The sequence below is a fragment of the Heterocephalus glaber genome, unplaced genomic scaffold (genome assembly GCF_053883595.1).
Source record: "Heterocephalus glaber isolate CG9 unplaced genomic scaffold, H.glaber_assembly_v1.0 deba00001550, whole genome shotgun sequence".
In the NCBI taxonomy this organism is placed as follows: Eukaryota; Metazoa; Chordata; class Mammalia; order Rodentia; family Bathyergidae; genus Heterocephalus; species Heterocephalus glaber.
Genome location: NW_028258343.1, coordinates 1,711,707 through 1,738,698, shown reverse-complemented (window position 1 = coordinate 1,738,698; position 26,992 = coordinate 1,711,707). Strand labels below are relative to the sequence as shown.

The window sequence follows — 26,992 nt, the reverse complement described above, 5'->3', positions numbered from 1 at the left end:
AGAGAGTCTTTAGAAAAGATGTAGTCTGAATGACAGCCAGGTTGACTGTAGTGAGGAAGTTATTCAAGAATGGCCTTAGGAATCACCTAGTCTAGGGGGCCGGGGATTTAGCTCAGTGGTTCCGGTGCCTGCCTTGCAGCGTAAGGACCTGAGTTCAGTCCCCAGTACCAAGAAAAGGAATCACCTAGTCCAGTGTACCATCTAAAATTATTCTAACTTGCTATGTCTTTTTTTAGATCCATTCATAATACTGATTTAGATTTAAAAATAAACAACAACAAAAAAGCCAACAAACCAAACCAGAAAGTTCACATTCACACAGCAAACTTTGCCTTATAGTAGTTTATTAGAAACTGCTCTTATTCCTTCTGTATTAAAGTTTGTACAAACCTTCTATATTTACCATAAACTGAAATTAGGAAACAGTAACAGATTTTTGCTTTTTCTATCATGTGGATTTTTATTCGTGTATCTTACACCATTGGCAGAAATGACAGTCAAAATTTTTCCCTGGCATCATCCCCATCCCCGTAAAGGGTAAGGTACTCTGTGTGCTTCCCCTTTGTAGCAATATCTTCTTCATTTTCTAAGCTTTTCAGAGTCAACAGTGATAAATTTGTTGAACATTTTTAGTTCTTATTTTACGAGATGTCTTTGCATTTAATATATCACTGTCTCAAAATATCATAACATCGCTAGCCCTGGCATATTAATGACACATAGAAAATGCTTGAAAAATATTGAGGGAATTTCTAAGTGGGTGGAAAGAATGACTAGGGTAAAAATTCATTTGAGGAAAATGTCATGAATCAAGTTAAATTTTAAATCTTTTACTACCTATGCCTGGTTGCAGGATGTCTTGGATAATTGTAAAGTTATCATAGTGGTCCATAAGACTGCATCCTAATTCTCAGTTACAGTTCATATCTCAGGTACCTTATGATTCTTACAGCACATATACGTGATTCCTTTTTTAAACTTAAAGTAATGAAGTCTAATTATTTGACTATTATCTAATTTATGACTATAATGGCAGGGTCTTGGCTGGATTTTAGTTGTTTACTCATATTAAGGAATATAGCAGTGTAAATTAGATTGCCTAGAGAATTTTAAACAACTTATGGAAAGCTGTAACTAGCTCCTTAGAAGTTGCTATGGTAAGTTTTGGAGAGATAATAGGAAGGCTTATGAAAGTAATGCAGGGTACTTAATACTTATCGACTGTTATTACTCAACTTGAAACTTTTTTCCACCTCTCTCTATCATTTGACACTGATTATAGTATCACCTCTGCTTATAACCTTTATTGTCTTCACATGCTTTTTTCTCCTAGAGTGTAGGGGGAAAAGTGGGTTACATTTTGCGACGTATTTTTGCTCATTTATACATCAAAATCTGGATTTTGTCTCTGCCTGTAAAGGTTCTCCAATCAAATCACAAATATTTCTGTTTGCCAAATTTTCTTATTGTTCAATAATTGTCACACTCATGTGCATTTACGTTTCACTCTCTTGAGACTCTGTTACTGTGGCTTTCTTGACTCCATCCTTTCCTGACTTCCTTTATGCCATTCCTTCATGGTCTTCCACCTGCTACTTTAATGTCAGTACTACTCTCAGTTAAATTATTTTTCTTGGAACCACTTTTTTACCTATCCTTCAGATTTGTAAATGTAATTACTTAACTGCGCAGTTCAATTTAGATGACTTTAGATGTCTCAGACTTCCCTGAAGTAAATACCTTACCTAATCTCTTATCTCTCTTGGATACTTTCTTCAGTTGTCTTCCCAATCTCCCGAGTTTATGACCATGGAATTATACTGTTTATTTTGGTAGTCACAAGTCATATGTGACTAATTGAATTTAGATGAATGGAAATTTTATATAATTAAAAATCCAATTCAGTGGTTGCACTGTCCACACTCCAGTAGCTCCATGTGACTAGTGAGTTCTGTGTTGTTTGATGGCACAACTGTAAAGCATTCCCATTCTCCTGGAAAATACTGTTGGACAATGCTGCCTTAGAGTCCTCGGCCCTTTTTACTTTCCAAGTTGCTTAAGTTGGTAACATTACGTATTATTAAACATACCTCCCTCCAGTACACAGTGCCTACTCTTCTGATTTAAGTTACCTTCATGCTCTACCTAAACTGCTACAAAAACTCCTAGTTATCTCTCCTTAATTTGTAGAGGATACAAAGGTTAGAAAGACATTTCCTATTTACAGTCACGGTCTAGTGAAAGAGGACCTATTCTGGGTTGATGAAATTTTTTATTTTTCTCATAAGAATTTCCATTTATATAGCTTCAAATTGTAGGTTTTTGTTTTTTTTTTTTTGGTACTGGGGATTGAACTCAGGACCTTGCACTTGCAAGGCAGGCAGTGGAACCACTGAGCTAAATCCCCAGCCCCTTGTAGGTTGTTTTTTAATAGACTTTTTTAAGAAGGTAGAGTACAATATTGAAAAAATATGATGAATGATTTGAATTAGTTTACACTTATTTTAACTTTTAAAAAAATTGAAACATAAAATTTTAATTATTAAAATCCCAACAGTGAACAAATGGAAATTTTGTTTCTACACTTAAGTAATATGTATTTTATTACTTATTATTTCAAACAAGTATATATTGATCACTTTGTGCAAAGTGACATCTGGAACAGTAGTGTAAATGCTTCTGCAGCAGTCTGAAGTGTTCTGTACAGGTGAAAAGAGCTGTTGGAAAGTATTTTAAAAGTTGTTTGTGTTACATTTTGTCGAAAAAGATCTGAAACTGCCTATGTCAGTCTTCTTTCCTTTGCTTTGTAAATCTAAGGAATTTCAACATGTTAATGTTTTTAAAAATAAGTTTCTATTTACTATTGCTCATTGAATGTACCTATTTTCAATGAAAGTCATATTTTATGCATGAATTCCTCTTTTAAGCTTCTGGGAGCCAATGGAAATGCAAATATCAATTCAAAACTTCGCTTGCAGCTGTACTACCCCCCTGCTAAGCCTCGATCTCAGTTAAATGTCATTGAGGTTTTTGAATGGTGGTCCAGATGTCCAAGAAATCGTTATCCATCAACGTTGTATGTAACTATACGAGGTCTGAAAGTTCCAGATGGTGTAAGTTAATAACACATATCAATGTATATCTTCTATTATTAAAATTAAATGACATATGTCTTTTCCTTTTTTCAAAAGATAAAGCCTGCAACATTATTTAAATAACTTTTTATTTGAAAGATGCTGTCAGAAATTGTATATTAAGCCAGTAATAGTTGATATTAAAGAAATAACTTAAAATAAGTTTTAAACATATATTTCAGGGTTAGCAAAAATGTTATTATAGTTTGATTTTTTTTTTTTTTTTTTGGTACCTGGAATCAAACTCAGGACCTTGCACTTGCCAGGCAAGCATGGCACCGCTGAGCCAAATCCCGGCCCTATAATTTGATTTTTTAAAATTGAAGATAAAAGGATGACTTAAAGCTGAGGTTGAAGAATATTTTTCTTATAAACAGAGAGCAAATATTTTAGGCTTTGCAAGCCATATATTTGTTATCATAACTACTCAACTTTGTATTGTGAAAGTAGCTATATAAATATATGTAGACAGCAACTAAACAAATGAGTATGACACGTCACCATAAAACTGTTTACAAGCCGAGCGTGGTGATGTGTGCTTATAATCCCAGCACTCTGGGTAGCTGAGGCAAGAGCATCGAAAATTTAAGCCCAGCCCGAACAACTCAGCAACTTAATAAGACCTTATCTCAAAACTAAAACAGGGGCTGGGGATTTAGCTCAGTGGCACCACACCTGCCTCGCAAGCACAAGGTCCTGAATTCTATCCCCCCCACCAAAAAAACCCCCAAAAAAACCCTAAAAATAAGCAAACAAACAAAAGCTCTGAGAATGTAGCTCAGGGTGAAAGCCAAAGTCCCTTGGCTCACTCCCCAGTACTGTAAAGAAATAAACGAACAATTTATAGTAGCAGATAGTAGGCTAGATTTGGAATATGAGCTGTAGTTTGCAGACCTCTGATTTACACATTCCACAATAAAAGTATTCAAATAATAAATAGTATTTCTACTTCTGTTTTCTAAAGATTCATATTATAAATGATCTTAGCAAAGAATCCTAAAATGAAAAACGTTTGCTTTGTCTCGTTTTTGTTACATTACTTGCACATTCTGTAGCTGATATTATGTGCCATCACCACAGGGTTGGTTTGCATTAGTGTGAAGAAGGTAAATAGGAAAAGAGGATTTTTAAAACTTCAGATTTTTATGGTATTAGTTTTGTGATTTTTTTAAACCCAGATATCATTTATAAGAGCCATGGCATAACATCAGGTAGATATTGATTAAAAAGCAGAAACAAAAGGACAGAGTTATTAAAGTCATTTTGTGTAACCATTGGAATCTATTATCGAAGCTTTTAAGACTTTTTTGATTACAGAACTATACTTTCAAGTTATTTTATTTAGAATCACATATAAATAAAAATAAGATTTTTTTTTCTGGATCACGTTTTGATAAAATGTCTATATTGTGCCAATATTTTAAAAAGCAGTATATAATGGGTAAGAGAAAAAGGTGAACATGACATAAATTTTTTCGTTTTCTATATATATTTAGATAAAGCTGTCTTACCAATCTATGATGGCTCTTCAGGAAGAGAAAGGTAAATCAGAACATTATGAACATCACCGTGAGTCAACTTCAGTAGACACAGAGCCTGGATTAGAAGATTCGAAGAAAATAGTAGAGTGGAAACGACTACCTGGACAGGTAAAGTGTTTAATACTACTAGATTCATTTAGATATTTACTACCTTACATAGGGATTCTGCATATGAATTTTGAGGGTACACAAGCATATATTCCATAGCAAAGATTAAGGAGCCAGCAAAGCTGATACCCTCTGAGACCTTCTCTTGCAGATGGCTGCTTTCATGTTGCCTCTTCACATAGTCTTTTCATGTTTTAAAGACCTTATCTTCAACTGCGACTACGTTCAAAGGTACTGGAGGATAGGGCTTTAACATGAGTTTGGTGGGAGTGGGGGAGCAATTCACTCCCTAGCACAGTCACAAACCGTAGATTTTTGATGTCTATAAGAACTATGTCTCCTGAGAAACCTCCCCGCCTCCATCCCAGGCTCCTAGGGCAGTGAAGCTCAGCTGGTCCCAGCACCCAGAAGGAAGCTCCCGTGCTGCCATCCCAGGTTCCTAGGCCCAAGAAGGTGACCAGTCCCAGCACCCGGAAGGAAGCTTCCCCTCCTACTCTTTCTGCAACTAGTGACAGGATCATATGGCTTTCTCCTTTCCTCTGTTAAAATGATGACTTCTGGGGGTGGATCTTCCAATGCTGAACCAACACTGCCATCCGTATAATAAAACCACTTTCTACATACTGCCAGATCTGACTTCTAAGTGTTCTGTTAAACAAATTTCTATCTATGTTCATACTTTTTTCTTCTATTATCTTTATCCAGTTTTAGGATTAGCACAATGTTGAGTTCCTAAAATGAGGGGAGAAGTGTTCCTTCTTTTTTCTGCTTTAAATGTTTGATATAATTTATCAGTTAAAATGTTTATGAGCCTGCTATTATATAGGTAGGTTTTCAAGCTAGGAATAGACTTTCTTTAATAGGTGCTATTCAAATTTTGTATTTCCTCCAGAGTTAGTTTCATTAATTTGTCTTCTGAGTTACTTCTTAGAAGTTGTCAAATTTTTTTCAAAAAAGATTTTTGTAATATGCTTTCTATATCCTTTTAAATTCTGTAAAATCTGTGGTAATGTCTCCTAGATCTTAATATTGTAATTTAAAAAATGTATAACTGATATTGTGTAACAGGAAGAAAAGGTCTAAAAGAGCAGGGGAATTGGGAGGGGTAGGGGAAGGGAAAAAGAGAAAGGAAAAAATATGAGAAGAGGAAAAAAATGGAAAGAAAGGTCTTTGCAAATAGGGAAGGGAGCGCAAGGGAAGGGGAAAAAAAATAAGAACCAAGAGACTCATGTAATGGTACAAGATCCCAATGATGAATGTAACTGTATTTTATACTTAAAATGTACCAATAAACTTAATGGGAAAAAAAAGAACTATATCTCCTAATCTTTATGAATTCATGAAATTTTTTACAACCCCTGGTTTCTTCCTGAATCACATCTTGATGGAGATAATGTATATACATATCCTTCTAACACAGTTTGAACAGCATTTAAACTTCTACTAAAGTTTTCTCACTTAGCATTTTTGGCAGTGGTAGAACATTAGCGGTCAATTTTAGAAATTTTTGTTTCCAATAAGAATGGAGCCATTACCAAATACAATTTATCCAAAATTATGATTTATCCAAATATCTAATATAGAAATGAGAATGATTATTTCTCTAGAACTCTTCATCATCTGTGTTTTACGTCATGTTTGTCTTTCTTTATGAGACTAGTTTTACAGATACATTTTATTTTATTTTTTTGTTTTTTGAGACAGAGTCTCACCATGTAGTTCAGAGTGGCCTTGAAAAATCCAAAATTTTTAAAAAGCTTCAAATTTTGGAGCCTTTTAGATTTTGAATTTTCAGATTAAGGATACTCAGCCAGTATTCCAAAATCCAAAATAATTCCAAAATTTGAAATACTTCTGGTCCAAAGGATTTTGGATAAAAGATTCTCAGCCTGTATTATGGAGAGACTAACACTTAGATGATACCCTTGAGAACCTTCCTGTTTAGATAGGGAAAGAAGAAAGTCACAAGACGGTTTACTAGGTGAAGTTCTGAGGAAAAAAATAGGTATAAATATAATCATATGAACTAGTTCTCTAAGTATGGTTTGTGCACTCCTGGGAGTCCTGAGATCCTTTCAGGGGGTTCTTGAAGTCAGACTCTTTTCACAGTGATTCTGATTATTAGTCGTTTTTTACTTTCACTCTCTCATAAGCATTTGCTACAGTTTTTTAGAGGCCAGATGACATGTGAGATCTCAAAAGAATGAATGCAGTAGTCTTGACAATCTAGCTTTTGTTAAGTCAGATTAAGGAGAGTTTTAAAAAATGCATGCTTATTTTATGTAGTTATTTTTTATTTAAAAATTGTTTATGTCAACATTAATGGATTTGCTGTTATTTTTTATTTTTTTAATAAATTAAATATTTTTTAAATTCTCAGTTTTAATTTTTTCTTTTCTTTTTGTTCCCCCCCAGTACCAGGGATCAAACTCAGGACCTTGCACTTGCCAGGCAGGCACAGCACCACTGAGCTGCATTCCTGGCCCATTTTCTAAATAAATATCCATTGATATAGCCACATAAACTAAAACTTTTGGAGCATCTCAAAAATTTTTTGACTGTGAAATAGCCTGAAACTTAAGAAGTTTGAGAATTGCAAAACAAACAAGGTGAAATAGAATGGAGGAGTAGGTTCATTCAGCCTGTTGGTGGAGCTTCAGATGAACTGGAATGGCCAACTTAGGGACGAGAAGGGTATTTCATATGGAGGCAAAGTTGCAAATGTGTGAAAAGGACTTATATTCATTAGACCCTCTGGCACTTAGCTAGCCAGAAACCACAGTTTGCATGAAACATAGTGTGACAGATTAATTTCACATTATGGACTGTGTTGAATGATAGCTTAATACTTGATTCTGTGAAATGAGAGAAATGATGATAGGTTGTGTCTCCTGAGACACATTGATAACAATCTTATTTTAATACAAATTAATGCTGTCAGTGGCATATGGTAGATTCTGAAGCAAGATACATTATTAGAATTAGAGTGACCTATTAGATGGTATTTGGTCATTGATATGTGCAGTGATGAGGGTTTAAACTTGGCTTCATGGTAGTGAAAATGAAGAGTAAGAGATGAATATAAGGGTTAAAAAGTAAGACTGCATGATTGAGTGACTGACAAGGTAGTAAAGAGTGTGGGGTAAGGGTGGTATTCAGAGCACTTAAGATCTTTATTGTTGTTTTCTGATTTTCACCAAGTGCTTATTCTGGGTGAGGACACAACGTCAAACCCTGGGAACACATACAACAGGAGAGTGCCTTCAGTGATTTTAGCCTGGTTGACTTTCCTCAGCTATACTCTAGGAGCAGCAAGTAGTTGCAAAGCCTCCTGATATCTCCCTCAATTTATGTCTTTTTACCTTCCTCTCCCTTTTCTTAATCATGTGGTTGGAGAATGGAAGAAAGAAATGGTAGCATGATTTCTGGTACATTATTGACACATAACATGTCTTAAATTTTTCACATGCCCAGTAGCTCATAATATTGGTTCCTGAGCTGCCAAATCTTGATGCTGTTTGTCAAAAACCTGGTACCTATCAAGAAATTAAGCCTAACAGTCTTTGGCAAGGCCTGTTAAGCTGGATTTGACCCTTGGAATAATCCTTATTAGCTATATTTAGCTAATAATGGTTATTCTTAGCTAATGGTAGTTACCTAAAGCGTTGTAGCAATGAATATATTCAGAGCCATCTGTAATAAGGTACAGAATTCATGGCATACAGGAAGGTCCCAGTATATAATTAATTCAATTTTTTAAATAACAAGAAATATAGGAACTCAGGCCCACTGAAGATTGGAAGAGATAGAATTAGGAAAAATAAAAGTTGTATTTTTGACAGTTGATACTAATACCCAGAAAAGTTTAGTTTTATCTGGTTATAAGTAATGAAAACATAGAAATTATTAAGAAATGTTAATATAGTTAAATGAATGAGAGGTAAATATGGGATGATTATTTTGACTATACAATAATCTCTTATCCACAAGAGATTCATTCCGAGACCTCTAGTGGGTACCCAAAACCACAGATAGTACCAACCCTTCATAGACTATCTTTCTTCATATACAAACTTAACTATGGTAAAATTTAATATTTAAATTAGAATCTGTGTAACCATCTCCTATTTGTAGTAAATGGTTTGATGTCATTCATTTTTAGGGGAGCCCTTATAAAATCTTTGTGTAGGCTCCTTGCTTTTTGATACAACCTGTCAATTGGAACACATTTTCTGTTCATATTTTTTGCCTACAAATTTAGTCTTTTCCATTTTATCTAAGCATTTATCACTCACTCTGGCCATAACTTGGAATTTGAGGTATGACAGCAAAATTAGCACAAATGTTTTCCCTTCCCTATACTTTCACAGATTTGTTCTTACTATTGATCTTAGTAACCTCAGCATATGATTTTTTTAAGTCTGAACTTTTACGTTTTCACTTAAAGCAGTTAACAGCTTCTTTTTGTTGTATATGAATTGCCAACTCCACTACTCTTGTTCTTTGGAACCATTAACATGAACACAGATACTGAGATACCATGATAGTCGATCTTACAGCCAAGGCTATGAGTGACTAACAAGCAGGTATCATATACACTGTGGATATGCTGCATGAAGAAAAATAATTCCTATCCCATTTATAGGATGGCACAGTTTCATCATACTGCCTAGAATGGTACAAATTTTAAAGCCATTAGCTTCATAAAATTGTTTACGTCTTGAATTTTCTTCCACTTACTATTTTCAGACCACACTTGACCAGAGTATCAGAAGCACAAAAAGAAAACCACAGATAAAGGGGGAAACTACTGTATATTTTGGAAAGAGTTATAAAAGATGGTTAGTTAAGAAAGAAAAAGAGAGGTAAACGTTCGTGCATTCTAGGCTGAGGCTAGGATATATAGGGCATTTATAGTTTTAAAACAAGTTTGTCACCTGAGCAAAAGTGGCTTACTAGTTGCTGTCATGGAATAAGAATGTGACATACATTCTTTTTTGTGGCTATATAAAAGCAATGTGGCAGTGACATTCAGTATTAGATACTGATTTTTTTCTATTCATACTTTGGGGGGGGCGGGTATTGGGGATCGAACTCGGGTCCTTGCGCTAGCAAGGCAGGTGGCGGAACCACTGAGCTAAATCCCCAGCCCACTGTTCATATTTTAGATGAAATAAGAGTTAGAAATGAAGAAAAAAATTCACTTAATCTTATGGAGAACTAATTCTGTTTAGAAAATAATTTAGTATTTTTCATTATTCTGCATCACAGTAAAAGAACACCATAGTAATTTTGAAAACCTACTGTAGTAATTGAAATTAGCAACTAGCCTTTGTATTTTAATGTTTCTTAATTTATATTTTTGAAATACATGTTTTTTCAGGCTTGCCGTATCCCAAACAAGCACCTCTTCTCACTAAATGCAGGAGAACGAGGATGTTTTTGTCTTGATTTCTCCCATAATGGAAGGATATTAGCAGCAGCCTGTGCCAGCCGGGATGGATATCCAATTATATGTGAGAAATGATCCTACCTGTTTAATCTGACTGTAGTCTTTGTGATGGACATTTGTTTGGTTTTTAAAATTCATTGAAATCTTAATTTGAGTAATCCTCAGTACTGGTAAATTAAAGAAGACAGATTTCTTCACATAAACAGTTCTTTTTACTCTAACCATTGAAAAATAAAGTGAGAATGTTAAATGAAAGGTGTTAATTTTTTAAACATGCAGAAAGATTTTTGTAAACATTTTCTATTTTACATACAGAAATTTAAAAATATGAAGAATTCATCTCATGGAGATTAATATAGTTAGATGATAGAGGTAATAATTTGAATTAGAAGAGCCCAGAAATTTTTTGTGCACTAGAACAATAGGGATTGCCTCAGAAGTACCTAGATGAAGACTTATCGTTATGATTGACAAATTAGCAAAGAGGCCAAGAAAAATGGTTTTTGTAGCTTTAGAATATTTATTTTTTTTTAGCAAGCATTATCATACTGTTGAAGCATTCAACTCAGTTCCTTATTTTTGGCTCAGTAATGAAAACCAGCTTTTTTTCAGCAGGAAGAAGCCCTAAACACTAGTTTATGATAAACTTCACATATGTCCTCAGCTTTACATATGCAGTGTGATCGAAAAGTACAGTGAGTGTTTAAATTTTAACAAATGTATTACAGTTAAAGGCATATTGCCATGAATCCTTCTCAAGAAACCCCCCACCCTGCTTCAAACACACTTATCCCATTCTTTTTGCCACTTTCTGAAGCAGCTCTGGAAATGCCTTTTTGTCACTCTTAATTGAATTTTTGTGGCTAACTCCATGTCCTGAATTGGATCAAAATATTTATCTTTTCATGATTATTTTGATTCTGGGAAAGAGCAAATGGTGCTAGATCCAGTGAATAAGGTAGATAAAGGACACACTGTTACGTTTCTATGGGCCTGTCTTTACATTGGATGGCACTCAGCAGCAGCAGCAGCTTCACTATATTTTTGATCATGCTTCGTAAAGACGCAAAAGAAGACTTCTGGAACTTCTTCAGTAGTGGCAAGAATAATGGGAGAATGTGTCAAATTAATATGTGTTCAAATGGCAATGTGTTTTTCACTAATTTTTAAAAGTTAGACATTTATTATGTATTTTGATCATACCATATAGTGATTCACTTCTTTTTCAGCAGGGACTCCTAGTTGAGTTAACTGGCATTTATTAAATTAATATTCCTTCCTATGAAATAATAAGTTTTTCAAAATATTAAAAATTATTTGTGTAGCTTGATTAACCACTGTGCTGGTTTAAAATTCACTGAAAACCTGTATGTAGGGGGAAAAGATTTTTGGGAAACATGCTCCAAAATACTAATACTGTAGTGATTTCTTTCTTTCAGTTAATGAATTGTTTTCATTATGATTTATGTGTTTTAAATTTTTGTGATAAACTTGTTACATTATACTTAATTGTTGGTGATGCTCTGGATTTAGAGGTATGTATTGCTTAAATTTTAAAAAACAGAAAATGGAATCTTTGTCCTTGGTTCATGACTATGATTATGTTGTGTCTAAACTTAGAATTTGTTTCATTTGTTAATGTGCGGATTAATGTTTTTCCTAAATTTGGGGATTATTCAGTCATTATTTCTTCATGTTTTCTGTTTGCCTCTTTCTTTTTATTCTTCTGGGACCTCTATTATGCCTGTGTTTGTAGACTTAAGGGTGTCCCACAGGTCTCTGAGGCATACTCATTTTTCTTCACTCTTTTTCTTTCTGTTCCTTGATCTAGATAGTTTCAAGTGATCTGTCGTCAAGTTCAGTAATTCTTCTGCCTGTTCATATCTTTTGAGCCCCTCTGGTGAATTATTTCAGTGATTGTATTTTTTAAGCCTAAAATTTTTCTTCAGTCCTTTTTTGTTGTTTCTTTTTCTTTACTGGTACTCTGTTTTTTGGTGAGAAATCATTCCTAAAGTTTAATTCTTCAGGTATGATCTTTGTTAATCTTTGAATATATTCGTAATAATAGATTTAAAGTTTTTGTTGAAAAAGACCAATGCCTGGGCTCCTTCAGTTTCTATATGAACAGTTTCTGTTAACTGCTTTTTTCTCTTTTTATAGGTTATACTTTTCTTGGTTTTTTTCCATGTCTCATAATTTTATGTTAAAAACTGGATATTTTAAATAAGCTAGTGAGGCAGCTCTGGAAATCAGATTTCTCTTTTTCACCCTTCTCATCCACCCAGGATTAGTTATTGTTGAAGTTTCTTTAGTAACTTTCTTGGGCTAATTCTGAGAAGCCTTCATCCTTGTCATGTAGTTGTCATGTAGTGTAGTCTCTACTCCAGTTAAGAATAAACTGATGACTTGGACAGAGATTTTTGTTAAATACTTTTGAGTAGATAGGTCTGACGTCCTTTTCCAGAGGGCTGTGTGTGTTTGTGTGTGTGTTGGGATATCCTTTCAGAGCTTCAGGCAATTAAAAACTCTGCCTTCACTTCCCGTTTGTTCAGCGTCTCCTTGGGTCAGCTGGAGTGAGAGAGAAAGCCTCTTAGGTTTTGCTTGGCTGTGCACACAAACCTTTCTTTATATACATGCATGGGAATCCTTCTAGAATCTTAGGTGTACAGTATTTTGGAGCTTTTCAAGGTCTTGTAGGGCCATCTTGTTGCCAGGTTTGCATTTTAAATTTTTTATTGAGCCTCTTCTTAGCCCCAAGTGCTGTTACCACCTGTGGCAGCTGTAGTGTGAAATGGTGCCACTCACTGTTTCAACATGCACTCCAGAGTTTTGGCTGCTTGTATAAAGTTTGTATTGACCCAGGTCAGGTAAAGGCAGGCGCTGAGAATGGAGCCTTTCATGGAGCTTCCAGACTGTCTAACAGTGGTCTTTGGGGATGGAGCTTTTAGGAATCTACAGACCGGTTCTGCAAAATTCAGTGACTGTTAGGCTCCTGATATTCACCTGTTTTTAAGGCTATTTTACAGTTCAAGAGAGGAAAATGGAATAGGGCCAAGTTAAAAATACCAGAAAGCTCGATATTCTTACTGATATTCATTCATTTTTCTTGAATAAATATTCATCAGATTCTTACAAGCTGTGCTTAACTTCCAGAGTTCTGCAACATTGTTTTGAGAACTTTTGCCACAGTTCCTATTGCTTTCACGGGGGAGTAGATTTTCCAAGGTCCGTAGTTTGCTATTCCAGTACTTCTGATCTTCTTAGCATTGTAGTTAACCACTAGGTGGCGGTAGAGACTTGGAGACTTGGTTTCTGTGATTTTTACTGTGTGAAACATACAATAGCACAGTGCTGTCTATCAGATTGAATTACTGCTAATTACCTTACTCTCTGTCATTTTGTATTGAAATTGAAATTTTTTCCTGACAGTAGCTTAAATTTCTCATTACTTAAAATAATTACAATTTTGGTTGCCATTTAGTTGATTTTCAAGTAAAATAATACCTTATTCATGAAACCCCAAATTACAGAGTATTTGAAATTAATTATAATGTAAATACTATTTGTTATCTGGCTAACAAATTGATTAACAAAGATTTATGGGGCATTGTTTTGAAGAAATAAGAATAATTGATGGCATATTATAGTACATTATGAAATTTTAGGATATTATAAAATTTTGTGTGTAAATTCTTCTTCCTGAGCAAAGCAAATGAAAAACTAATCTTTTTTGATTTTTTTCTTTCTTTTTTTGTTTTTAATGCAGGCTCTCATTATGTAGTTCAGGCTGGCCTTGAACTCACTATGTAGTCCGGGCCGGCCTCGAATAAGAAACTTCTTAAGTAGATTTTGAAATTTTGTTTATACTGGAAATATCTTTGGTTATAATTTTCATGCTGACTGCTTAATTTATTTCTAAGTTATTATAAATTGTATATTTATATATTATTGGATTAATGATCCACTGCCTAGAAACCTACTGATTTCTAAATATTCTTATTAGTATATGAAATTCCTTCTGGACGTTTCATGAGAGAATTGTGTGGCCACCTCAATATCATTTATGACCTTTCCTGGTCAAAAGATGATCGCTATATCCTTACTTCATCGTCTGATGGCACTGCCAGGTTAGTATACTCTAGAAGTACCTATTGTGTATGTTCTTTACCATCAAAGAAAGCTGAGAAAATATAAAGTGATGTAAATACCCTTATGCTTCAGTTATATTTTATCTATGAAATGACCACCATAAATATGCAGACTAAATAGTACTAAAACTTTTTTCTTGAAGGCATTTTTCTTAAGTATCTCTTATTAATAAACATGTAGCATTTCTGATCCTCGCCATCTTTAAACAATCATTACATAAATTGTTTGATTAACACTTTGAGATGAGGTTATTAAACACTTGAGATTTTTCTTAGAACATAAACTCTTGATGGCAGGGATCCTGTCTTCATATTGGCTAGATGTAGAGGCTGGAATCCAGTGGACCTCATTACATAAATGTAGAGGAAATAAATAAGTATCATATGTTGTTAAGAGTCATAGATGTTAAATATTTGCATTCTCACAATATCAGTCTTAAATTATCCCATTTCAACTTGTGTCACAATAAAACATTTTAAAAGCTAATTCCTAAAGTTCACTTATAATTTGTTTTAGCTTCTTGTTTGACTTTGCTTGTGTTCTATAAATACTATTAGATAATTTTCAAGATGGTTTTTATATACATCATTTAACTTAATTCCAAAAGACATTTGCCATAGTCTTCATGATATGTAAGAGCCTTTGAGAACCATACCAGCTTTACTGTCATTTACATCTGCTACATCCTGTTCTCTTAACATGTAATATGACTTTTTATATCTGGGTCCTTTTACTAATCTAATCAATCTCCTTTTCTATATAAAATATCTAATTAATCAAGATATTATCATTGTTTAATTTTATATTTAAATGTAAAAGGGAACAATTGATTTTACTCTGTTGAACTAGGAAACTACTATTAGTCCCCCTTAACAGTATCCTCAGGAACTCACCTGGTTATTTCTTTTTTTTGGTACTGGGGATCAAACTCGGGCCCTTGCGCTTGCGAGGCAGGAGGCGGAACCACTGAGCTAAATCCCTGGCCCACACCTGGTTATTTCTTGTAGCACACTCATTCTGTCTGATACCAGGTAATGCTAGAGAATAATGCATAGCTTTACTAAGGTGTAATTATGGATTGGTAAGTCTTTTAGTCACCCGCACTCTCATCCCTGCTGAGCAATCTTTTTATTTATCTTTATTCAGCTCCTTTTTCTCATCCATCTGGCAGCAGAAACAAACCTGACCACTGCCCAATTTCTCTACAGCAAATCAGTCTTCCCATTTTTATTAGATGAGTGCCTTTAGTTTACAGTCAAATTTAGACAGACATGAGCTTCCAGAATTTCCCTCTAGTTTTCCCCCTAATATCTGTAACTATACTCATCTTTACCTCTACTGTGGTAAAATTACCTTTCCAAAACACTTTTTCATAATGCTTTGTCTTTAAAAAGTCTTTCAGTACCCATTGCCCTTTGGAAAGTTTTCCATTAGCTTAGGATGGCATAATAGACATATCCCTCATTGATTAACCTTACGTTCTTCTTATATGCGTTTGGCATGTACCCTTTGTCTGACCTACACTATGTTTTGAAATACCCTTAACATCTTACCTTTGGCATCTTAGTGCCCTTTTACCTTACTTATTCCTATACTTAAATGCCCCTCCCTTCCTCTTCCTGCCTAACTCATTTCATTCACCAAAAATTTATTAAGTATCCTTTGTGAGCTACTCAGTTATCATGTAAATTCAGCTCAAATTTCACCATATCTTTGGGTTTCTCAAATAACATATAGTATATTAAAGTGAGGTATGTTTTTATGTATTTTTAATTGGTATTTAGATTCTTTGTATCATAAAAATATTGTGAAAGTATTAACTGAATGAAAAGAGAAGCCTCACAGCTAAAATCAAAGACAAGGAAGTTTTTAAAAGAGATTAAGAATGCTTGTAATGAGTAAGCCCAAGTCAAAAGGAAGAAAGTTAGAATTCCTCATGCTCACAGTGGAGGATTGTGGGTTTTGCTCATGTCTACTCCTTCTGTGTTCCTGGGAATCACTGCCACCTGTTATTTTTAGTGTCTCCTAAGCATTAATTTCTCACTGCCCAGCTCTCTCTCTGGCACATGGCTTTAGCCTACATCCCCTGTAGTTATTTCCAGAATAAGCTGTGTTTTTCTCAAGTCAGCATCTTTTAATGCAATCTAAAGGACTTTCCATGTGTAATGGCTCTCTTGTAGGCCCATGTTCCCACAAGACCCACTCTGGTATGTATGTACTATTTTAACTTTGTTGGTTTTTTTCTTGAAATCTATTAATTTTTGTGTGTTCATCCAGTCTTTACAAATTTGTGTTTCCTCATCCTCAGCAAGCAGCCTGATTTTCCTCCAAATCCATTATTTCAATCTTTCATTCTACCATTACCTGGGAAACAAAAGCCATCACTGATAATAGTTCAGATTTTACACAAAAAGGTTTATTTTAATTTTTGAAATACTGTGTCTGTTTTAATGTATTGGGATGTTTTGAAAATATATTTGCCTTACTTCTGCCTGTTATATAGTATTTAAAAAATGATGCAAAGATTAGCAAGCAACTGAGGTTTTTATCTTTTAATTATTGTAATACTCCCTTCAAATTAGCAATTTTGTTCTTTTAATAAGTATCCTATTTCATATAACATACATTCATTGAAAATTTTACTGTGGTAAAAATGTTTATGCAGGGACACACATTCTTTATTTTCACTTAAAATCGTGTTCTTTCACTTCCTTCGCTATTAGTTTGGATTCTTGGTACTGTAATTGAAGACCATATCCTATATTTTAAGCAGCTACTGAGAAAACTCTGATGTTATTCTTGAATAGCCAACTGTATTTTTTCCTTTATTTATAATTTTGTAAAGGACATAATTTGCTTTAATTCTTAGACAGAAATTAAAAAGATAAACCAAAAATCCTCATAGGAAAATATAACATATTCCTCTCATTCTAATAACTTAAGCCACTGTTCCACATTCATATAGCACCTATGTGTTGCTAGATTTGACTATTATTGCACATTGCTAGAAATTTAAAATATCTAACAAAATAGTTTAACCCTTGGGGTTTACTCTTTGATCTAGACTGTAGCAGTAATAATCTTAAATTTTTTTATAAATCAACCATTAGAGGAAGATATATGAGAATGTTAAACAGAAAGGAAATGCCTAATTTAGGATAGTATGATTTCTATCAAGAATTCAGAGTAATTTCAATATAACTTTTAAGTCTCTGGAATCTTCATGTTTGTTTTATAGGCTATAAAATTACAAATATGAAAGTTAATGAAGTATCTTATTCTCTAGACTCCTACTACTAAGCATTTTCCAGAAGCAATATACACAACATAAATGGGATGTCATTTACATTTTTTCCCTATATTTAAAAATATATATATAATATATTACCATCTATTCAATGTGTGTTTAGTCAGTGTCAAAAATAGGTAGATTTAAAGAGTGGATATGTCTAAATACAAATATAGTTTTTAGTTTTACAGAATAGAATACGCTTTGTCAAAATGTTCTAGCCATCAAATATGTGATCATAGTCATAATTTTATTGTTATAAATATTAGTTTACCATTGGTTGTTGTCATTTACTTACATAATTAAATTTCTGTCTTTCAGAAGCAATATGTAACTTTTTATCCTTTTCCAGGATATGGAAAAATGAAATAAATACTACAAATACTTTCAGAGTTTTGCCTCATCCTGCTTTTGTTTACACGGCTAAATTTCATCCAGCTGTAAGAGAGCTGGTGATTACAGGATGCTATGATTCTGTGATACGGGCATGGAAAGTTGATATGAGAGAATGTTCTGCTGTATTGGTCCAACAATTTGATGCTCACAAGAGTTTTATCAACTCTCTCTGTTTTGATGCTGAAGGTATTTTAGAGGATATATTCCAAATGAGGGCTAGTTACATGAAGAATTCATTTTTTTATTTCACTAATAGTTATCAGACTTTGAGAAGGATGTTATAAAATTGATGATTACTTGTGCATATTTTGGCTTATTATATTTTGCGGGTCACATGAGGTCACTGAGGGAGTTCTGTAGAATTTTAAAGTTGTTTAATTCCTAAACATTTAAATTCAGTCAGTCTTTGCTCTAACAATGTCATGTTATCTTTTACGTTAAAGAGTAGATTGGTAGGGGAAAAAAAATCCCCAAAGAATGTTGCAGATATATATGTTAAATGTAACAAAAGAATTTTTTTAAAAGTTCACAAACATATAGAAGGAAAAATTGCAATTAAAAGGTTCTCTTAGTATATAAATAATATGGATATTTTAAAGATGTAAAATGTACTTTGTTTTATGGGGTGAAAGAATAAAGAAATTTATTGTATCTGTTAATCACTTTTTAAATTTCAGAAACTAGGCATTTAGCCTATAGCTATAACTAATTAAAATAAGATCTAGATCAAAATGATAATATTGCTGATGTACTCAATTCAATAATAAATTTACAAAGGCCCTGAATAGAAAAGTATCTGAAAACTCTGATAATAGAAGTAGCTCACGTTATAAAAGAAAAATGGTTTTTTAAAAATAGTTATTCATAAAATATGCAAATATGAAAAAAAGGGAAATCAGTCTATGTTGCTCCTGCAGATGGAGATGTGACCAAAGCTGCAGAAGACAGATTTTTCTTTGCTCAGAAAGAAAAGCAACATTCTAACACATGGAGTGGTTTACCAGTTAAATAAACTGTTTTGTAAAGTATTAAATTCACAGTTGCCAAGCAGCCATCTGTCAGTAATAGTGTACAAGATATTCCTGAGTAGCTATGAAAATTGAACTTGATGGTCTCTGAGGTCCCATTCAACTTCAAGATAGTTTAACTCAAAAGAATCGATGCTAAACTGTTAACACTTGTTACTTATTATTTTATTCACTCCCTGATCATTTATTTAAGATTTCTGGTTCTCAGGTATTATGCTAACAGTGTCTATTAGAATATAGGTATTTTCTAGGACTATTAGACAGAATATATCAGTAGTAAAGATGAAGAATATATATGTATTGAATAATTTGGCTATGGAAAATGGGCCTTACATGCACTGAGGTACTCATTTCTTTTTGTATTCACATACTGGCAAGTGACAAGGGAAATATGTCATCAAAAATAATTTAAAAGAGGGAAGTACTAATGTAAATATAATTGGGATTAGAATGTGAGTTATTTTTGCTATTTTGGATTTTTAAACTAAAATAACTTTTAATAGCCTTTTGTTTCCTTGACTGTGTTAATGGGTTACAGTTCTGCAACTTCCTATCATTTGTGACATTCCTAAGTGAGTAATTTTACTTTTTTAAATAGGTCATCACATGTATTCCGGAGATTGCACAGGAGTGATTATTGTGTGGAATACTTACGTCAATGTTAATGATTTGCAACATTCAGTGTGCCACTGGACTATAAATAAGGTATGAAATCATATTTTACAGTTGGGGTTTAGTTAGAAAAAATTTCAACCACATGACTTTAGGGTAGGAAGTAAGGACAATCTATTCTACATTTTCAAAAAATAAAGTTTTTCTCAGTCCCTAAAAAGTCAGTTATCTTCAATCAACTATTATATTCTGCCTGATTGCTCTTTCATAAAAACTTAGTGAAGATTTTCATTTTGGCGAGTTCACTTTCAGTCCTTTAAAAAAAATTTTTTTGTTGTTGTTGTGTGTGTGTTGGTGTGTGCACATATATGTGCATGTATTGGAAATCAAACCAGGGCCTTGCACATGCTAGACAAGTACTGTACTGCTGAGGTCTACCCCACCAACCCCATCTTCAGTCTTTTGAGCCCCAGTTTGCACTCTGGCATTAGCTGGAGTTTACAATAAAGTAAGGTGTATGTAATGTTATATCACCATCTGTAAGTCATGATTTTTATCTTTTATTATATCCTTTGCTTGGTCCAGTAACATCTCTCTAATACAGTGTGCTCAATCAGCAGTGCTGTCCTTCAGCATTATTGAATTATGATTTGGGTCCTTGTAATTAATTTTATTGATCTATGGTTTTTATTTTTTAGTTTAAAATGTAACTAAAGGGCCGGGGATTTAGCTCAGTGGTGCCACCGCCTGCCTCGCAAGCACAACATCCTGAATTCGATCCCCAGTACCAAAAAAAACAAAAACAAAAACAACAAAAAAATGTAACTAAAAATTAAAAAATCTTCAAACTTGAGTTTGTTTTACATAAATTGATATAATTTCTGCCTGCCATATTATATGCATGTTCTTGTGTTTTTCACACTAACTTATGATAATAGCTGTCTTCCTTTGGGAACAAAAAGATACCCTAAAAGAAAAAGAATTTCTGTGAAGTTTAGTTAAATCTTTTTGTCTGTGAGATCTGTTTTAAAAACTCTATTCTATTTTTAATAATTATCTGATCTGTCAAATTAATGATTTCTTGAGATTCATCATGTGGCCTAATTTTGCACACTTTGAAAAGAACTTTCTAATTACATACCAGAGGGACTGGCAAGTCTCCAAAGGCCCTAATTTCAGTCTTCTGAGTGTACAGTACAGAATTTATCATTTATTATAAAACGTATCTTAACCTTTATGTACTAAGATACAAATTTATCTTGAAAATCTATAGCTTGGTCATTACTTCAGACAGTCAAAAATAATGATTTAGAAAATAAGCTGCAATGTCTTTAGTAGCAAATGCTATGTGACACATTGAAGGCTGTGATTTCATACTTGGCTGTATTCAGTCAGCAGTGTGGGGAATGCTGTTACATTTATCTGTCCCTTAAGGATTAAGTATCCATTGCTTTTTCAGTTTGAACATGAATGTGATAAAGAAAAATATGAGGAAATCACTAGATAATATAGACATTAGATCTGCCAGCAACTTTCTCAAGTTTATACCCAACACTTGTTCTGCAGTTTTTAGATTTTGCATGTTTGCATCTGTTTCAGTTGATCAAATCCTCACCCATGCCGCCCCACCTCAGATTTGTTATAGTTTAGCCACTAAAATCCCCATCTGTTGTGTCAGTGCTTCACTGTTTTCTGTGACTTTAAAAAAGAAAAATCAGACAGCAGGTTTTAGTGTCAGTCAGCAGTAGCAGGCTGAGCTGCCAATATGAGGGATACCTCATATTAGTTCATGTACCCCCAGCCTAAATCTCCCCATTCTTCCAACTCATCAGAACTGGTTCTCTGTATATTTGAATTTTTTACGTATTTTTTAGGTATCACATATAAGTGAAATCATATAATATTTTGTAGTACTTTCCTTTCTTTGACTTATTTCACTTAGTGTAGTTTTCTTCAGGCTCATCCACATTATGGCAAATGGCAAGATCTTTTTTTTTTTTTTGGTACCGGGCATCGAACTTGGGTCCTTCCGCTTGCGAGGCAGGCAGCGGAACCACTGAGCTAAATCCCCGGCCTCCGGCAAGATCTTAATTCATTTTTAGGGCACACACATACTGTGTGTGTGTGTATGATAATTTATCTGTTTCCTGGACATTTAGGTTGTTTCCATATCATGACTATTGTGAATAATACTGTGGTGGACATAGACGTGCAGATATCTTTAGGTGGTGATTTTGTTTCCTTTGGTATTTGCCCAGAATGGGGATTTCTAGGTCATATGGTAGTTGTATTTTTAATTTCTTTAGAAACCTCCATACTGTTTCACAACGGCTCTCCCGTTCTACATTCCCAACAACAAGGTAGAAGAATTCACTTTTCTCTGCAACTTTAGCAACATTGGTTATCTTTTGACTTTTTGATTACTGTTCTAATAAGTATAAAGTGTAATCTCATAATGTTTGTAATTTACATTTCTCTGGTGTTTAAATGTTGATTATCTTTTCATATACTTGATCATTTTTATGTCTTCTGTGGAGATTTGTTTATTCAGTTCTTTGTCCATTTTTTTTTTTGCTTAAATTCTTTTATTGGTACATTTTAGGTATACACTACGTTTACATTTATCATTGGGTGCTTGTACCTGTACATGATGTATCTTGGTTCTTATTTTTTCCTCATTCCCTGTGCTTCCTTCCCTATTTACAGAGACTTTCCATTTTCTTTGTCCATGCTTTTGCATTACTGAGTCATATGAGTTCTTTATAAATTTTGGATATTAACCCTTTGAGAGACATATGGCAAATAATTTTTCCCAGTGTGTAAACTACCATTTAATTTTGTTGTTTACTTTACTGTGCAGAAAGCAGCTTTTTTTTTTTTTTTGGTACTGGGCATTGAACTCGGGTCCTTGTTCACGAGAGACAGGCAGCAGAACCACTGAGCTAAATCCCTGGCCCAAGAAAGCAGCTTTTTAATTTAATTTAGTCCCATTTATTAATTTTACTTTGCGACCTGAGCTTTTGGTGTGATACCCAAAGAAATTATTGCTAAGGTAAGCTGGGCATGGTGGTGCACACCTGTAATCCCAGCAGTTGCAAGACTGAGGCAGGAAGATAGCCATGAGATCAAGCCTAGACAACTTCATAGCGAGATCTTGTGTCAAAACACTGAAAAAAAAAAAAAAATTGCCAAAGCTATTATTCAGAAACTTTTCCCTTTTGTTCTCTTCTGGGAGTTTTATACTTTTCAGCCTTACACTTAGATCTTTCACCCATTAAAAGTTGATTTTAGCGCATGGTGTAAGGTATAAGGGTAATCCTTCATTAGTTGAGTATCTTCTGTAGCTGCCTCAAATAACCAACCAAAAGAAAAGAAAAAAAAAAAAACCTCACTATAATTTAAACTAAATTATTTCAGAATAAGAGGCCTATAACATGCTATACTTAAGACAAATGGAAGTGTAAGAAGAGTCTGAAGCTAGATAGAAAATTAGTTTTGAGTTTATAAAGCTTGGAAGCTTTTTTATATTATATTAACAGCGTTTAAAGTTGATTTTGTACTCTTAAAAAATGTGTAGCTTTAAACAAACTTTTCAATATTAGTATGTTTTATTTTTCTTATCATTTTAGGAAATTAAAGAAACTGAATTTAAGGGGATTCCAATAACTTATTTGGAGGTTCATCCCAATGGAAAACATTTGTTAATTCATACCAAAGACAGTACTTTGAGAATTATGGATCTCCGAATGTAAGCACATATTATTATAGAATAAGAATAAGGAATGAATAAGAATAAGTAATGAATGAATTTATATTTATAAAATGCAACAGAGATTCTTAGAGGAAATTTTGCTCTCTAGGAATATCTGGCAGTGTCTGGAGATGTTTTTGATGTTGCTTCTATTATCTGATGGGTAAAGATCAGAGATGCTAATATGCGTCCTAGAGCTTATTGGAAAACCCCCTACAGAAAGAAGTGTCTGGCCTCAAATGTGAACTGCTCTAAGGTTAAAATGTAATTGTTTGTTTTCTATTTTCACAATTATAAACAGAAACTTCTTCCTTCAATAGTGACAGAGTATCTTTTATCTCTATGATACTGGTATAGCATATATTATGACATAATAAGGACTGAAGGAGATGGCTTTTGATTAATTTATGTGTTTTTCTTTTAATTTTAAATAAAGGTAAATGCGGGAAAATATCTTTAATGTAAAAGCCAGAGCAGAATTCTGAGAAAATCAGCATGGATTTCTAATAGTGTTAAAGTTGCTGTAAAACAAATGAGAGACAGAGCTCTTTTATTAGATTTCCCTAATGTATTTAGGAAGGGAAATGTGATACTTTATATTAATTTGATTCTCCAAGTACCTTCTTAGTCCTGACCATTAAGCCCTTTAATATTTACATAGAACAATCCAAGACCCTCGCATGGGAACAGTGGGAGAATGGTAGCAGGATTATCGCATCAAGAATTTATGATCTAGTTGCACACCTCCAAAATAACACTGGAAACATTCAGTTAGATTAAAATATGAGAGCTTCGAGGATTAGAATCTCCTTATTCTTTTTTCTATATGAGCATTCGTGTCATGCCTGGCAGATAGCAAGTATACAGTTTGTATTTTTTAATGAATATAAACATATAATAAAAAGATTATATTCTTCACAGGAAGAATAACACTGACAACTATAATATCTTCTGTTAATGACTTTATTGAGAAGCTGGCATTTGAGGTCCGTCTTGAGTGATAGATAGAATTTAGATAAGATAGAAGTTTTTCAGTAGAATGAATAACATCAAATCAAGTTTAGGGGTGAAATAATACGTGTTCAAGGCAGAGAAATTAGTCAATATGAGCATAGGTTTCTTGACTAGGAATACTGAAAGGGAATTTTTAGAAATAGAAATTAGACCTAGAGTAGAAGGCCAGGCAGAGGAGTTTGGCTATTCCCTTTTTAGACAAGGTGAGATCATGCTTAGGCTCAAGGAGTGAGATGCTGCCCTTTCCACCCTTACTAGCTGATTAACCTCTCTGGGCCTGTCTTTACTCATGTCTCAGACAGAAGTAATATGCTATCCTCAGTGGTCTTGTGAAGGAATAAGCTAGTTAGTATGTGTATAGTACTTATAACAGTAAAGCACATAGCAAGGACTCTGGAAATGTTTGACCCAGAAATTACAGGTCTGGGAATTTATGTCAAGAAAGTAATCGGAAAACAGTGCAAATATATAGATAACACATGAAAAAAATTGTTCATAGAAATCATGTTTGTGGTAGAGGAATGCTGGAAACATCCTAAATGTTGTCCAACAATAGAAAATTTCTTAAGATATTTTCAGACAATAATACATACTCATTAAAGTGACAGTGCAGGTCCACTACTCATCATCTATTCTTGAGTGAAGAAACAGGTTACAGAGGAGTGTATCTAATCCTGCCTGACTTCTAGTAAGTGTTGCGACATATTTCAAAAGTGAAAATATCTGCTTGTATATCATATTGAATAGGTTACTTAATAGCATTTTATCTATGTTCCTTCAGGGATCAAGTATTTCTTTTTGATTTTAAAAATCCCCTAGGTGGAAGAAAACCTGACACAAAGTCTACCTGTGGTTTAGAAACCAATTCAGATGCTACCTCCATAAAGTAGTTGCTGTCTTCATAACTAGCATTAATCTGTCCTACCCAAATATGTAAATTACACTATCTGTTCTTTTGTGGTGCTTTCTGCATCCACCTTCTTTTTTACATTGATACATTCTTCTCTTTTCTGCTAAATTCTAAATCCCCTGGGCACTGAGACCAGCTTTTTATTCTGGAACAGTGGTGGCAAACCTATGGCATGCATGCCACAGCGGGCTGTTTGTTATCATTGAAAGCTTTAAAAGGTTTGCCATCACTGCTCTAGAATGTCTGCATTATAGGATATCTGTTATATATGTCTGCATCATAGAATGTCTACCATTTGACAGATTTTTGAAACGGATTTTTGAAAGTTTGATAATGCAAATTAAGTATTTAAAAGAAAATTTTGTCTACCACCAGTCTTTTAAATGGTTAAGGCATATATATTATTTGTTTTTGTTGTTTACAGATTAGCAGCAAGAAAATTTCTAGGTGCAGCAAATTATCGGGAGAAGATTCACAGTACTTTGACGCCATGTGGAACTTTCCTCTTTGCTGGAAGTGAGGATGGCAGAGTATATGTTTGGAACCCAGAAACAGGTATTTAGTTACCATCAAATCTTTTTTTGGGGGGGTAGAGATAGAGGTTTCAAGTGTGAAAGCTATCATTTTACAGAATAGATTTCTAATTTTTTTTTCAGGATAGCTTTTAGTGGAACTCAGCTGCTATCTAAACTTAAATTCTGTTCTATATTGCGTTCATCATGGATTTAAAATTTTACATAATAATTTGAGGTTTATTCTTCCCTATGAAATACTGCTGCTCTTAGAGAAGTATTTAATGAGGCTTGTAATGCAAAATATTATAAGCTGAATTGTAACTAGGTAGACAGTTAATTATTCACTATGTATTTTCTTTAATAATAAAAACATTCCTGTGAAAGTTTTTGATGTCTGAAACTTAATTAGTAGTTACCTAAATTACTATAGTTATTTTCCAATAAACAATTATATCAAGAAGTTCACTTGTTCATCATCTTTGCTTTTCAAAAGAAAAAGTAAAACTACATGAGCTTTTTTTTTTTTTTTTTTTTTTTTTTGTGGGACCAGGGATTGAACTCAGAACCTTGCACTTACGAGGCAGGCGTGGCACCACTGAGCTAAATCCCCAGCCCTACATGAGCATTTTTAAAAAATTTTTCCTATTGCTCTCTCCCTTTAATAAATAGATCTCTTTGCTTTTTGACTTCTCGTTGGTTTTCCTAAATTCTACTGACTTCTGGTTTAGGCATCTTTGTGCCATAATCATAGATATCTTTCAAATAGATGGTACCTTAAATAGCCTGTGGTGGAAAAAATAGAAAAACATAATCTCTACCAAAATCCTTTAACTGGAGAAGTTTCTTCAGTTTGAGGATTTGTTGATCCCTTCCCTCACTTTGCTCAGAATCTTTGTTGATTATAATTTGCTCAGTTCTGTTAGATCACATAGCCATATACCTGTCTACTTCCTTCAAGCATATTATTTTGTGCCTGGAAAGTCTTATTGAAGAGGTTGAATTTTGAAGTACAAAGAGGAGGGCCAACAGAGTGCAAGATAATGACTATTATTTAATACAGTGGTACTCAAATACTTATATTTTGAGGTTTCAT

The 26,992-nt window shown here is 33.7% G+C and overlaps 1 protein-coding gene across 16 annotated transcripts in view; it reads left to right on the top strand.

Annotated features, from left to right (window-relative positions):
* Positions 1–26,992, top strand: part of Ahi1 (Abelson helper integration site 1) — a 212,360-nt gene that overhangs the window by 32,776 nt on the left and 152,592 nt on the right. For all 16 annotated transcript variants that reach the window (XM_087190009.1, XM_087190016.1, XM_087190015.1 and 13 more), the window contains exons 9-16: positions 2,928–3,113; positions 4,631–4,783; positions 10,167–10,299; positions 14,239–14,362; positions 18,026–18,255; positions 19,696–19,802; positions 23,339–23,457; positions 25,809–25,939. In XM_087190009.1, the coding sequence (XP_087046135.1) occupies positions 2,928–3,113; positions 4,631–4,783; positions 10,167–10,299; positions 14,239–14,362; positions 18,026–18,255; positions 19,696–19,802; positions 23,339–23,457; positions 25,809–25,939 (1,183 nt within the window). The remainder of the gene's footprint in view (positions 1–2,927; positions 3,114–4,630; positions 4,784–10,166; positions 10,300–14,238; positions 14,363–18,025; positions 18,256–19,695; positions 19,803–23,338; positions 23,458–25,808; positions 25,940–26,992) is intronic.